The sequence below is a fragment of the Mastomys coucha genome, unplaced genomic scaffold, assembly GCF_008632895.1.
Source record: "Mastomys coucha isolate ucsf_1 unplaced genomic scaffold, UCSF_Mcou_1 pScaffold2, whole genome shotgun sequence".
Classification (NCBI taxonomy): Eukaryota; Metazoa; Chordata; class Mammalia; order Rodentia; family Muridae; genus Mastomys; species Mastomys coucha.
Window position 1 is genome coordinate 19,935,892 of NW_022196902.1, and position 15,694 is coordinate 19,951,585.

Sequence of the window (15,694 nt, forward strand, 5' to 3'; positions counted from 1 at the left end):
CACATCACTGAAAATATTATTAAATCAGGTCATTCTTTTCTTACATACTTAAGAGTTTTCAGAGAATTCTCATGAAAACAAGGAATTAGAAATTGGTCTGGAAGCAAGCTGTTGGCAAAGACACTATCCTTTCAGTGTGAGGAAGGGATCTGGTTCAGGTTCCTCTCTTTGGCTTCTTAATAGCCATCTCCTCTCTGTGACTTCACACCATTTCCTTCTGCAGACCACAGCATTTACATTGTTGGTCACAATGTATCAACAAGTAAAATAGAATATCAAGAAAATCCTCCCCATGACAGGTTCAGAAACAGCATAACAAACTGCACTTAAGGTTAACTACTTCCCCAGTGTCAGAGTGACTTCTGGAGGGCTTGTTCTATGTAGAACTGGATAGTTTGTCAGAACCATGTTACCATTGATTCCCTAGTCCTCTACTAGGCTGCACAAGGAACATAAGTATAAAACATTGTTGAATAGAATACAGAAGAAAGATGTGCCTTTTAAATGAAGAGATAGAAAATGTACTTTTGAAATGAAAGCTGGTGTGTTGTTCTCTGGTTTTGAGATAAGAGTGGCATAAGGCACAGGCACTTTTTTGAAATACACTTGCCATGCTGCAGTCTCCTGTTTTCTAAGTTCAGAGAGCAGTTTTACACAAGGGTTACTTGAAGTTCTACTTTAAGCTGCTGTCTTTGGTCATTTATTCAATAAACACTGTGTTTGACCTAAGGGCTAAAAAGGTAGCTAGCCAGAGGTCTTGTTCCGACTAGCAGTGGGAGGGAAGGAAAAACTTCTTTTGTTTATTTTTTAATATGTATAATCTGTCTTATGAGGCTAAATTTCCATCTGATATGGCTTGTGCTCTTGCCCGAAGAACTTTCTCCATCTCTCTGTGATTTATTGCTCTGAAAGAAATCATTGTCTTCCTTTTTCTAAGATAATTTGGTCTGGTGAAAAAAAAATTATACTGACAGTACTTGCTTGCTTGCTTACTTATTTCTGTTGCCTTTCATTTCTCAAAAAAAAAAAAAAAAAGGAAAACTTTAAAATATCTTTACATTATATTTTAGTTTGCAAAATCTTAGTCTATAACTACTGTAAGAAAATACCATAAATGGGGTCACTCACAAAAAACAGGAATTGATTTTTCACACACACACACACACACACACACACACACACACACACACACACCCAGGAATTGAGTTTTCATAGTTTAGAAAATAGTCTAACATCACATCATCAGTAGATTCAATGTCTGGGGAAGGCTTCTTCTCTGTTACGTATTATGGCTTCTAGTTTTTTGTTTTATGAGATTCCTGAGCTTGGAAATGAGTAGGTCTCTGTGTCTATATCTGTTTCTTATGCCTTTTCTTGAGCTCCTTTTAATTTGTCATATTCTGAAGTGTTTTTGTTTTATCTTACCTTATTATTGTATTATATTAATTATATTTTATTGTTATCCATTAGAAACCTGTTTTTTTTAACAAGAGATAAAAAGGTGGTGGATCCAGGTGGGTGATGTGGTGGGGAGAAACTGGGAGGGTTAGAGGGAAGAGAAGCCATAGTCAGAACATATTGTAGGAAAATGGTTTATCTTCAATAAAAATAATGCTTTCACCCTTCATCCTTAAGGGCCAGGAAAGCTTCTTTACCTTTTTATATACTAAGAGAGATACCATTTACAAGGAAATGCGTAAACCACTTCCCAAGGGCCAACCGCTCTGTACTATCACATGAGATTTGGCACCAACACAAACTGACAGTTTCCTAGTTTCTTTTCCTCTTAGTGTCATAAAGTACTCTGACAAAATCATCTTTAGGGAAAAAGAGTTTATTTGGTTCACATGTCAAAGCTACAGTCTGTCCTGTTTGAGAAGTCATGGGTACCCAAGTTTGAAGCATCCATCATAAGGAATCAAAGAGAGATGAATGAACATAGATATGTTGTTGCTTGGTTCTCTTCATCAATGCAACTGACTGGGATCCTAACAAGATAATGGGGCTGCTTAAAAAGTTGGACCGTCTCCTACTTCTATAACACAAGCAAGCTAATTCCCAGCTTCATTCCAGATGGGCACCTCCTGGATGATCCTTCATTCTATCAACTTGACAAATGACCTGCCCAGAGACAAATTTGTGCTGTCTCTTGTCTTTTTTTCTTCTCTGCATGTTGTATCACTCATTACACCCCAGCTTTGGCTTCTTTATCTGCCCACTTCCTGTGGTGCTTTAAATAGTATAGCCACCATAGATTCATGTATCTCAATGCTTAGGAGGTGTGGCCTTATTGGAGTAGGTGTGGCTTAGTTGGAGAAAGTACTTTACTGTATTGGTCGGCATTAAGGTCTCCTATGCTCAAGCTCTACCCAGTATGGAATCAGAGCTTCCTCAAGGCTGCCTGTGGAAGCAGTCCCATTCTGCTGCCCGTCAATTAAGATGTAGAGCACTTGACTCCTCCAGTAACATGTCTGTTTACATGCTGCCATGCTTTCTACCATGATGATAATGAACTAAAATTTCCTGCTTTATGTTTCTATTATTGTCATGTCCCTCTATTGCTTAATTTTTTCATTCTATTCCTTCTATTTATTTTAAATTTTTTATTGGATATTTTCTTTATTTGCCTTTCAAATGTTATTCCCTTTCCCAGTTTCCCTCTGGAACCACCCCCCATCTTATCCCCACCTCCTTAGGTTCTATGAGGGTATTCCCCAACCACCTACCTACTCCTACCTCCCTGCCATGGCATTCCCCTACACTGGGACATTGAGCCTTTACAGGACAAAGTGCCTCTCTTCCCATTGATGCCCAACAAGGCTACCCTCTGCTACATATGCAGCTGGAGCCCTGAGATGCTCCATGTGTACACTTTGGTTAGTGGTTTAGTCCCTCTGAGCTCTGGAGGGTCTGGTTGGTTGATATTTTTGCTCTTCCTATGGGGTTGCAAACCCATTCAGATCCTTCAGTACTGTCTCTAACTCCTCCATTATAGACCCCATGATCAGTCCAATGTCTGGCTGCTACCATTTGCCTATGAATTTGTCAGGCTTTGGCAGAGCCTCTCAGGAGACAGCTATATTAGGCTCCTGTTAGCAAACAATTCTTGGCATCCACAATAGTATCTGGGTTTGGTAACCGTATATGGGATGGATGCCCAAGTGGGACAGTCTCTGGATGGCCTTTCCTTTAGTCTCTGCTCCACACTTTGTCTCCATATTTGCTCTGGTGAATATTTTGCTCCCCCTTCTAAGAAGCACTGAAGCATCTACACTTTGGTCTTCCTTCTTCTTGAGCTTCATGTGGTCTATGAATTGTATCTTGGGTATTCTGAGCTTTTGGGCTAATATCCATTTATCAGTAAGTACATACAGTGTGTGTTCTTTTGTGATTGGGTTACCTCACTCAGGATGACATTTTCTAGTTCCACGCATTTGCCTAAGAATTTCATGAAGTAATTGTTTTTAATAGCTGGGTAGTACTACATTGTGTAAATGTACCACATTTCCTTTTTCTTTTTTTTTTTCTAGTGGGTGCAGTGAACTTTATTGATGGTATTCAAGAGAATAAGGAGGGGTCCCTAAGCCCCTCTTGCTATTAAGGGGGTCTGGGAAGGAAACTGTGAGGGAGATGCTCAGTGTTGAGGGCTGAGTTAGGATAGGGACACCTTAGCAACTGAGGGCTTCTCTCTTGCTCTTAGTGTCCTTGCTGGGTGGGTGGTCCAGGGTTTCTTACTCCTTGGAGGCCATGTAGGCCATAGGGCCCACTACCTATTGTTATAGCTGTATTCATTGTCATACAAGGAAATGAGCTTTACAAAGTTGTCATTGAGAGCAATGTCAGCCCCAGCATCAAAGGTAGAAGAGCGGGAGTTGCTGTTGAAGTGGTAGGAGACAACCTAGTCCTCAGTGTAGCCCAGAACGCCCTTCAGTAGGCCCTCAGATGTCTGCTCTACCACCTTCTTGATGTCATCATACTTGGAAGGTTTCTCCAGGTGGCATGTACCACATTTTCTGTATCCATTCCTCTGTTGAAGGACATCTGGGTTCTTTCTAGCTTCTGGCTATTATAAATAAGGTTGCTATGAACGTAGAGGAGCATGTATTCTTGTGAAATGTTGGAAAATCTTTTGGGTATATGCTCAAGAGTGGTAGATCTTGGTCCTCAGCTCTGTGCAATTCTCTGAGGAGCGGCCATACTGATTTCCAGAGTGATTGTACCAGCTTGTAATCATACCAACAATAGAGGGGTGATGGATTTCCATAAAATGAACCATCCCTACATTCCTGAGATAAAACCTAGTTGATCATGATAGATGATAATTTTGATGTATTTTTTAATTCAGTTTGTGAGGATTTCATTGAGTACTTTTGCATTAGTATTCATAAGGGAAATTGATCTGAAGTTCTCTTTATTTGTTGGGTCTTTGTGTGGTTTTGATATAAGCATAATTCTGGCTTCATAGAACAAATTGGGCAGGGTTTCTCCTTTTTCTATTTTGTATAATAGTTTGAAAAATATTGGTATTAGGTCTTCCTTGAAGGTCTGATAGAATTTTGCACTAAATCCATCTGGTCCTGGGCTTCTTTTGGTTGGAAAACTTTAAATGACTGCTTCTATTTCTTTAGGGGTTATGGGACTGTTTAGATGATTTATCTGATCCTGTTTTAACTTTGGTACCTTGTATCTATCTAGAAAATTGTTCATTTCATCCAGATTTTCCAGTTTTGTTGAGTATAGGCTTTGGTATTAGGATCTGATGATTTTTTTGAATTTCCTCAGTTTCTGTAGTTGTCTCCCTTTTCATTTCTGATTTTGTTAACTTGGATACTGTCTCTGTGCCCTCTGGTTAGTCTAGCTAAGACTTGATCTATCTTCTTAATTTTCTCAAAGAACCAGCTCCTGCTTCTATTGATTCTTTGTATAGTTCTTTTTGTTTTTGTTGATTTCAGCTCTGTGTTTGATTATTTCCTGCCATCTACTCCTCTTGTCTGTATTTGCTTCTTTTGGTTCTAGAGTTTTCAGGTGTGCTGTCAAGTTATAATTGAGTGGAGTGTTGTTCAGCATCCATGTGTATGTGGGTTTTCTGCTGTTTTTGTCGTTATTGAAGACCAGCCTTAGTCTGTGGTGATCTGATAGGATGTATGGGATTATTTTAATATTCTTGTATCTTTTGAGGCTCATTTAGTGACTGATTTGCCGATTTTGGAGAAGGTACCATGAAGTGCTGAGAAGATATATTCTTTTGTTTTAGGATGAAATGTTCTATAGATATCTGTTAAATCTATTTGGTTCATAATTTCAGTTAGTTTTACTGTGTCTCTATTTAGTTTTTTGTTTCTATAATCTGTCCATTGCTGAGAGTAGGATGTTGAAGTCTCCCACTATTGTTGTGTGGAGTGTGATGTGTACTTTGAACTTTAGTAAAGTTTCTTTTATGAATGTGGGTGCCATTGATTTTGGAGCATAGATTTTCAGAATTGAGTATTCATCTTGATAGTTTTTTCCTTTGATGAGTATGAAGTGCCCCTCCTTATCTGTTTTGGTAACTTCTGGTTGAAAGTTAATTATATTTGATATTAAAATGGTTACTCCAGCTGGTTTCTTGGGACCATTTGCTTAGAAAATTGTTTTCCAGCCTTCTACTCTGAGGTAGTGTCTGTACTTGTTACTGAGATGGGTTTCCTGTATGCAGCAAAATGCTGGGTCCTGTTTACATATCCAGTCTGTTAGTCTGTGTCTTTTTATTGTGGAATTGAGTTCATTAATGTTAAGAGATATTGTTAAGGAAAAGTGATTGTTGCTTCCTGTTATTTTTGTTGTTAGTGATGGAATTTTGTTTATGTAGCTATCTTCTCTTGGGTTTGTTGAAAGAAGATTACTTTCTTGCTTTTTCTAGGGTGTAGATTCCCTCCACGTGTTGGAGCTTTCCATCTATTATCCTTTGAAGGGCTGGATTTGTGGAAATATTTTATGTAAATTTGGTTTTGTCATGGAATATCTTGGTTTCTCCATCTATGATAATTGAGAGTTTTCGGGGTATTGTAGCTTGGGGTGGCATTTGTGTTCTCTTAGGGTCTGTATGACATCTGTCCAGGATTTTCTGGCTTTTAGAGTCTCTGGTGAGAAATGTAATTCTGATAGATCTCCCTTTATATGTTACTTGACTTTTTTCCTTTACTGCTTTTGATATTCTTTCTTTGTGTTATGCATTTGGTGTTTTATTATGTCATGGAAGGGATTTCTTTTCTGGTCCAGTCTATTTGGAGTTCTATAGGCTTCTTTTACATTCATAGGCATCTCTTTCTTTAGGATAGGGAAGTTTCTTTTATAATTTTGTTGAAGATATTCATCGACTCTTTAAGTTAGCAATCTTCACTCTCCTGTATACATATTATCTTTAGGTTTGGTCTTCTCATTGTGTCCTGGATTTCCTGGATGTTTTGGGTTAGGAGCTTTTTGCTTTTTGCATTTTCTTTGACTGTTGTGTCAATGTTTACTATGGTATCTTCTGCCCTTGAGATTCTCTCTTCTATGTCTTGTATTCTGTTGGTAATGCTTGCATATATGACTCCTGATCTCTTTCCTAGGTTTTTTATCTCCGTGGTTGTGTCTCCCTTTGTGAGTTCTTTATTGTTTCTATTTCCATTTTTAGATCCTGGATGGTTTTGTTCAATTCTTTCACCTGTTTGGTTGCGTTTTTCTGTAATTCTTTAAGGTGTTTTTGTGTTTCCTCTTTAAGGGCTTCTAGCTGTTTACCTGTGTCCTCCTGTATTTCTTTAAGGGAGTTATTCATGTCCTTCTTAAAGTCCTCTATTATCATCATGAGATGTGATTTTAGATCAGAATTTTGCTTTTCTGGTAGTTTTGGTGTATCTAGGACTTGTTGTATTTGGAGAACTGGGTTCTGATGATACCAAGTAGCCTTGGTTTCTGTTGCTATGTTCTTGTATTTGCTTCTTGCCATCTGGTTGTCTCTAGTGCTGCTTGCCCTTGCTGTCTCTGACTGGAACCTCTCCTTCCTGTGATCTTGATTGTGTCAGAACTCCTCAGTGTCCACCTGTCTCTGTGATCCTGTGATTCTGCCATCCTGTGATCCCAATAATTTTGGTACGTTAGATCACCTGGGATTCAAGATGCCCCTGGGATCCTGAAGTGCTGGTTTGACCAAGCTCCTGAGATCCTGTTGTGTGAGAATTCCAGGGAGTCAAGCTTTCTCTGGGTGTTGCAAGGGTCCATTGGGAGCCAGAGCATTCAGTTTGCTCAGGGCCCAGATGTAAGCTGGAAGGAATCCATTCCTCTGGCTGAGAGTGGGTTACTGTGTCCCTAGATCTATTCCTTCTAATATCAAGTTTAGGTCTGTATCTCCTCTGTTGCCATTTGCATTCCACTGCTTGCATTTATATTCAAATATGTTAATATCTCTGTTTTTATCTTTGCTTCGATAGGGTCCTATAGCCCAGGCTGGATTAATCTCAAACTCCCTGCTTCAGTCTTTCAAGAACTGAGAGTACAGGTTTAAGGCTTCACACTCCCTTTATTATTTCTGCTCATTTGCTTTTTGTTGGACATGTCGATTTTATCTTTTGTTTTAAATGTATAACCCTAAAAATGGCTTTCAACTCCCCACAAACTCTCACTTGGAGGTCAATGGCCTAATTAAAATACTTTTGCTTTGTTTCTTGTTTAAGCATGTGCCACTAATCCAGGTGTTTTCTGGGCCAGTTTACATGAGAAGATCACTGCTGTCTGAGCGGTGGCAGCACTTACCTTCTTCTGATACAGACATGATGTGGTCTCTCCAAACAAAGCCAACAAGAGGCTTTCCCATGTAGGAAAGTTCCTCCATGGAATGGCTTTCCTCAAGAGGGTCTTCTTAATGTCTAACTGAAGGCATTATGAGCCTCAGAAACAACTGAAATGTTTCTCTAAGCTAGCCACAGAAATAGATTGTATGGAAAATAAGAATTATTTTTGTAAAAAAAAATCACATAAGTTTAATTCAATAATGTTCAGAGACATAACTTCAAACCTTGACAGCAGAATAAGAACAAAACAAGGCACATTGCTGAAGCCAGTTCTCAGAGAATTTCTTGAATCCTGCACCAACTATTTCAGTCTTCTAGGGGAACTCTAAGGAAGTGACATCATCAGTGTTCCAGCCTTGTTGAGTTTACCAAAGCAGTAAGTTAGGCTAACTCTGAAATTCCCAAATGGTTTCTGAACAACGGCTGCTATAAGGGTTCTTTGTCCTCTGACTCCCTCCTCCCCTGCCTGTTTCCATCTACTCTCTGCAAATACCCTAAAACAAAGCAGAAACATTTGCCTAGGATATGAAAATAAGAGAACCTACTACAACCCAGTGGGTAGCTGACTTAACACTCAAGAATTAGATAGGGAAATTATAAGGAAACCAAACCAAAACAGACAGACAAAACCCACCAATGGTGACTGCTATTTGCTCATATAGGAGAAAAAACCAACGTGTTATGATTGCTATTGAGGAATTAATTCATAGTTAAGATGGTCACATTTTATTGGTGGCCACATCAATGGGTTATGCTCTTCTGAGCTTCATCCACTTATCCTTAAGTAGTCCTACAGTCCCTCATATATATGGCTTATTTTCCATAGAGCAGTGTTTTTTTTCATAGGGTAAAATGTATTCTTCATTAAATTGGCTTGTGCTCTCCTGTTTAATGACAAGCAGGATGACCTGGTGTGTTATCACAGTGTGTTCCAGGAAGGGCCTCTGGTATTATGTGTGGTTAGCATCCTAAGAGATGAGGGAAGAGCTGTCATTAGTTGCCCAGTTTTCCTCCCTTCTATTGTAAGCAGCCATACAACTACACAGATAAGAAAACATTCCTGAATCCGTTCCATCTATATTTTTAAAAAGTGATTGCATCTCATAAATAATTTTTTACCTTATGAATTAACCATAAAAACAATAGAGGGGACATCCTATAGTCATAGGCTACAAACCATGCCTATCAATAAAACTCAGTGATTAAACAGATGTAAAAGAAAATCATGATGTACTATCCCTATCAGATTCTGGCAGTGGCTTTTATTCAAATGGCAATTACTGACAAAAAAATTTAGCCTCAACTATTTAGAAAAGTGGATTTATTGAATTTACAAACAAGGACCTACAATTTTCCATTTCCTTAGCAAGATATTAAATCAAGCAAGCTAAGTGTGTCATCATGACTATAATTTACGTGATGTGACATGACAGTTAAGATGTACTGTGGTAATTTCTGAGAGCTGGCAGTATTATTGTAGTATCAAAAATTTATATGGTTCAGTTATTAAGGCAAATTGTTTCATTCATACTGAGAAAGCTGACAGCAAACCACTGAGGGCTTCCACGGTACACTAGAAAATGCTTTCCATAGTCAAACAATTTGCACACTCTGTTACCATCGTTTTGCTCACTGAATGAAAATGGGGACAGAAGTAGGCAGGGCTTTGTGGAGTGAGAAAGATCTGCTGTAAGATATGAATTATTTCATGGTGGGTGGTTAGAAGAAACAGTCCAGCCAGAGCAGGGAAGTTATATTTGGGATCCAACCATTATGAACAGGATGTCCAAATTTTTTGGCCTGCTCTTATTTAATATCCCATTTGCTTACTTTCCTTCTGTTGGTTTGATTTTCAGCCAATAAAAACAAAAGGCATATGACCAAAAACAAAATAATGGAAAATATGATAATAGTAATTTCTATTTGTAACTACCTTTAATTAAATAAATTCTAGTATAGTGTGTGGCGGGGGAGAAGGAAGGAAGGAAGAAAGGAAGAGAGGAAGGAAGGAAGGAAATATAGATCTGAAACTCATCTGATTTGACCCAAATTTTGGGAGTAAAAAGTAGTTTATTTTTATTTTTACTTTTTGGCAAGATTAAGCAGAAGAAATTCAACCGCATGCTATTTTGTTTTTGTCAGTGATATAGGAGATTTCTAAATAGGATAAAATGACTTCATGTCATAAAGGGCCTAGCAAATAAAAGTTTAATTATATTTTTATCACAGCTATTCAATTTTATGCAACATATGCTGTCTCTCTTAAAATACATGCTTATTGAAAATCTACTTTATTCATTTACACATTTTTCATAGTAGCATTTAGAAGCCTGTTAAAAATAAGAACCTGGCTATGAGTAGAAATGTTTCAATCAACTAAAATTACCACTTCCCATTCACTGAACAGTACATGAGTTACTATTATTTCTGTTAACTATTGTTCACATATTATGCAATACAGCCAATAATTGTAAATGTACTTTTGTTTACTTAAACAATAAAGGTCTCTTTCAGTATTAACAATATATTATTAGAGAGACAGGTAATACTGTAACCCTATCACCAGTTTCTGATGTAAGGAATGAGGTAACTTAATCCATGACAAGATATTAATTTTCATCACCAGAAAAATATTCACAAAATGCTTGCATTTAGTTTTTAACAAATGGTTTGGCAAAAGAAAACAGGATCCTAAACACCAAGAAATACATCTAGAGAGAATTCATGTACAATAGAAAAAGTTTCACATATACATACATACTCTCACACACACACTGTGAATTTTCAAAGCCACTCTCTTTGTTTATCTCTGTGTGTACTTTACATGTAAGTCTGCTTGAAAACATGTGCTTTTAATATGACAAGTTCAGGATACTTCTGTCTCTAACTTCTAAAAAGCATGTAGCTGGCATATCCCTCATAGCACACATTGAAATAGATACATAATAAATCAGTTTTTCCAGTTAACATGCATATTAGATAGAAGGGCAAAGGTAACTACTTTGCCTATCAGTTTTGAGATAAAATTGAGACAGATAAGGAAAACACTGTAAAAAAAATGCCACCCTAGATTACTCTAAAAACAGTTATATTTAAATAAACACATCACAGTTTCCTCCAATGTCTAAAATATGTTTTTCATTAATATTTACTCATTCAAAAATTTACCTGGAGCTTATATGAAAATCTAAGGGTGCCATAGGCCTTTGATATCTCCTATTACATTAGGCAATACACATGGAGAATGCCCAACTTGATCTCACTTAATTGCTTCTGTAAATTTAATACAGTGTGTATTAGATTTCATTTAAAATTATTAAGTAAACTCACTTTCTAGATAGGTCAGTTAAAATACAGTTGGAAGAAGAGTGTCAAAAATAGACTTACTCTGTTTCCCAGATATGGAGCTGGTGCACTCCAATAGTAACCATCTGGCAGGGATCGCCGGGCCTCAGAGTTACTGATGCTGATCTGCTGAGGTGAGTCAGAGTTGTCAAGTTGGGGAAGTACCTGAATGCTGCCAGAGAGGTCTGTGAGATACCAGCCATGCATGTCTTGAATCTTAAAGAAAATTCAAATTCACCAGTTACAAAACACAAATAAACACACAAACAAAAACCAGCAGCAGCTGTTGTTCCCCTCTGCCATAGAGCTTGGGGTATTTGAAACTACAAGTAGGGAAAAACTACAGACACTTTAAAAATGTAGGAGATATGTGTATATAGTGTATATCGTCAATATTATCAAGAGTACTCACATAGAATCCATTGTTTAATTTTATATTGAAGTTTTTGAAAATCTTGATATAACTGTGTAATGATCAGTTTACTGTTTCCTTAAACTGTGACTCTAAGTATTATTTGTGTGTGCGTGTGTGCGTGTGTGTGTGTATGTATGTGTGTGTGTGTGTGTGTGTGTGTGTGTGTGTGTGTGTATGTGTGTGTGTGTATCTTCCTCATTGCTCTGTACATTTTAGTTTTTGAGACATGGTCTCTTGCTTACCCTGGTGCTGATTTACTGAGACTGGCATTCAAGCCCAGGAATCCCCCCATCTCTGTTTCCCACTGCTGGGGTTATTGGTGTTCCCCACTGCACCAGCAATTTATGTGAGTGCTAGGGATTTAAACTCAGGCTTCTTTGCTAACTGAACCAAAAATAGAAATCCATTCTAATGTATATGATGTGTTATAATGTTATATAATGTATCAAATAATTTGACTTACGATTTCACATTTTTCACTTCAGTAGTGTTTCTTACTGTCTTATGAAACTGAATATCTCACAAGTGTTACATATACATTCATAAGGCAGAGGACAAAGGAAATCGTACATGCAGGATCTAAAATGTAGCTTTCATTCAATATTTCCATTATTCCTAATTTATGAATTTTCTGTTTTGTGGCTCCAGGTCATTTGAATCCACAAGAATGTTGCTATGACAACATCTCCCTAAATTGTATATATTCTCTACCATAGGATCAGAAGAACTCTGGGGACTCATAACCTGGCTTGGAAAAGGAATCACTTTAGAGGAGGAATAAGAGATAAGCAATGACGTGCTTTACAGCATTATACCTCAGTCAAGGTCAGATATACTCTCCCACTTCCAATTGAAACCATCCTGTATAGACAAAACTGTTTGCTGAGCTGGAAGGCTAGGAGACACCAGGCTTGTGTTAGTTTTATCATCTCTGTGATCAAATACTCACTATCAACAACTTAAGAGGGAAAGAATTTTTTTTTTTTTGGCTCAAGATTTGTCCATCACAGTGGGCAGATTGTAGATTATAGAGAAGATCCATTTAACTCATGACAGTCAGTGGGCAGGGTATAAAGATGAAGAATCCATGGCATGATGTCTGCTCCCAAAACTTGCCCCACCCTGCCATTCTTCCTCACCAGGCCCCACATTCCAGTGTTCCTCCCAATAGTCTATTCAAAATTTTGATCTATGAATAGAATAAACCATTGATTATATGAGAGTCCTTCTGATCCATATGTCTTTGCATAGATTGAGAGGAGTCCTCTACTCAGACTAGTCAGGCTGATAACCATAGTTAATTACCACAGGGGCAGACAGTTTCAGAATTTTACTGCCTCAGACATAATTGATGTTACAAGTTATAGTAATCATAGTAATAAGACTTATTAAGATTGTATTATTTAAGACTGTATAGAATAAATATAATTTTAATTTTCTGTTTATGTAGAGATTATTTGACTTTTGTTCATTTTAAAAGCCTTGGGATAGTGAAGACTGGTTTGGTCAAAAGAAAAGGTCAAACCAGGTCAAAAGCCACTGGCTAGGTAGGCAATAAGTGAATTCTGACCTTTGGTTCCCTTTCAGACTTTAGCTGTCTTTGGGTGTTTTGAGACATATGGGTAGGAGTGTACACCTAGGTTCTGAACACCAAGACTTGCTACCTATTTCCTGTCCCTGGAAAGCCAAGACACTTAAATCTATTGGTGGCATTGTCAAAAACGTTATGAATGACATTGTAAGCAAAATGTCAAAGTTAGATTTGAGTCCATTCGTTAGTATTACCTTGAGGTTTTCTTTGAAGTCAACACATTTGATAAGTGTACAGATATTCATACCTAAATGGAAGAGTATGGTCATAAACTACTTACTTCAACTTGACTTAAGAGCAATATAAACAGATCAATACTAGATGATTGTGTTCTGGGCTCATTGGTAGATCAAAGCTGGGAGAAAGAAGTGTTTAGGAGATAGTTTTTCAGAATAGCAGTCTGTAGAATATGACAGTATGCTATTCTCCTGTTCACAATCTATTCATAGCTATCCAGGCAGAACACCAAGTGTCTCAGAAGCCTTTCTTTTGAAGTTTACTTCCTCACCGACCTTGAAGGTCTCTTTCCAGCCTGAATCCTCTATGCTCTGCACTCAAAGCCCAGTCAATGTAGCATGGTGGGAAATGTGGGTAAAGATATAAAACATGTTTGTTTTGAGAAGGATATTCTTAGTTATTAGTGAAGAACTAAAAAGTCAGGTTTTTCTTAAGTGACATGTGGATTGTGTTGGTGAACAGAATTGCAATATTTACTATAGTGATCTTACATTTCTTCTCATACCTCTTGTGCTTAGGATGAAAGCAACACTATTTTTTATTATGTTTTCACTTATGGGACTTGACAACAGCTGTATCAACTTCAGAGAGGACTCATTCTATACATTTAAAAGAATATTTTAATAAAGATTATTTTAGCTGTATGTGTGTGTATACTTGCAGGCACACACACACACACACACACGTGTAGGTAAGATACATACATATAAGTATGGGAGTCCCCAGAAGCCAAAACAGGGTATAAGACTCCCTGGAGCCCAAGTTACATGTAACTGTGAGCCATCTGTTGTGTGTAATGGGAACCAAATTCTAGTTCTCTTCAAGAGCAGTAAGCACTGAGTCATCTCTCTGGGCTACATATAAAATATGAAAGGCTTTGAGCCAAAATTACATAAATAGCGTTTGAATGAAATTCCATGCACTTTCATTTTGGACAAGTTTAAGTTGTATCTAGGGTTGTTCTATTGTTGCGTTTTGTTTGTTTTTAGTTGCCTGCAACAGAGCAAGAGTAACAGAGAAAGGGAGGTACATGGGGCAGAGTGTAGAGGGCAATGAGTAGCCTTACATTCCCGTAGGTCCAGTAGGAACTCTGACATCTGTTTGTCACCCCTGAACAGAAACACTCCTCACAGCCTCTCTGATTATCCTCTTGCAAGTTGAAGAAACCAGATTTGCAACGGCTGCAGTCTTCACCTTCAACATTCTCCTGAAAATGTAGAGAGCTATGTTAGCAACAGAGGCATCCTTCAAAGGAGAAGTGGGATCTGTGCCAGCATAAGGAAAATATAACTACAGTCCGTACTTTCCATTTCCATCCATTTGTAAAGTACCATGCGCAATGGTTACCAACAGCTCTAAGGTTCCCTGTTATGGTCCATTGTGCTAACATCACAGCCCACGTGTATGGTGGGGTTTACTAAGTGTTAAGCACCATACTTAAACTTATTATTTTGATCTGTATTAAGAGCATAGATTAAAAATATCATAAATCAAGAAATGTGTTCACCTGTTGAGAGTGGAGCCAGTATTAGCCTTAGCAATTTCTGATAGAAAGCAACTTCATCTTCAAACATATGAGCTTAAAATATTTATATTATACAAAATTGTCAAATACCATCATATTACAGGTTAAAAATACTTGTCTTTGAGACCAAGCATACAAAGGTGAGATGTGTAGAATTCAGGGCAAATATGTACAGCATTTTCATGATCTTAATAAACAGAAAAGAGGGAAACTTTTTCCCAGCTTAATTTTTTTACAATGTTTCCATTTGTACACTAGCCTAGTAAGTTATTTATATAGTAATAATGTGGAAAAATATTTTTGTTTGGTTACTGTTCTCCAGATTAGTTTCATTAATCCTAGAACCACTACATAGAAAATATAATTGCTTATTCATGAGGCTGTTGGGTGTGCTCAGAAGAATGAAAGCTGACTATAAATGAAAGTCTGGGCAGGGTGTAATCTCTCTAAGAAGTGGTTAATCCTGACCAATACCTCCGAATGAAACCTTCTTTCTACAGGAATTCGATGTCCAGCATCCCAGGCCTGTGTGATTCCTCATCCCATCTTCCTCCCCAGGCCTGTGTGATTCCTCATCCCATCTTCCTCCCCAGGCCTGTGTGATTCCTCATCCCATCTTCCTCCCCAGGCCTGTGTGATTCCTCATCCCATCTTCCTCCCCAGGCCTGTGTGATTCCTCATCCCATCTTCCTCCCCAGGCCTGTGTGATTCCTCATCCCATCTCCCTCCCCAGGCCTGTGTGATTCCTCATCCCATCTTCCTCCCATTCTTCT

At 37.9% G+C, this 15,694-nt stretch overlaps 1 protein-coding gene across 1 annotated transcript in view; it reads right to left on the reverse strand.

Annotated features, from left to right (window-relative positions):
• The window catches only part of Lama2 (laminin subunit alpha 2), a 668,494-nt gene that overhangs the window by 350,910 nt on the left and 301,890 nt on the right, over positions 1-15,694 (reverse strand). Inside the window, exons 11-12 of the mRNA XM_031380750.1 lie at positions 14,463-14,603; positions 11,196-11,369 (exon numbers count right to left, since the gene is read on the reverse strand). Of these exons, the coding sequence (XP_031236610.1) occupies positions 11,196-11,369; positions 14,463-14,603 (315 nt within the window). The remainder of the gene's footprint in view (positions 1-11,195; positions 11,370-14,462; positions 14,604-15,694) is intronic.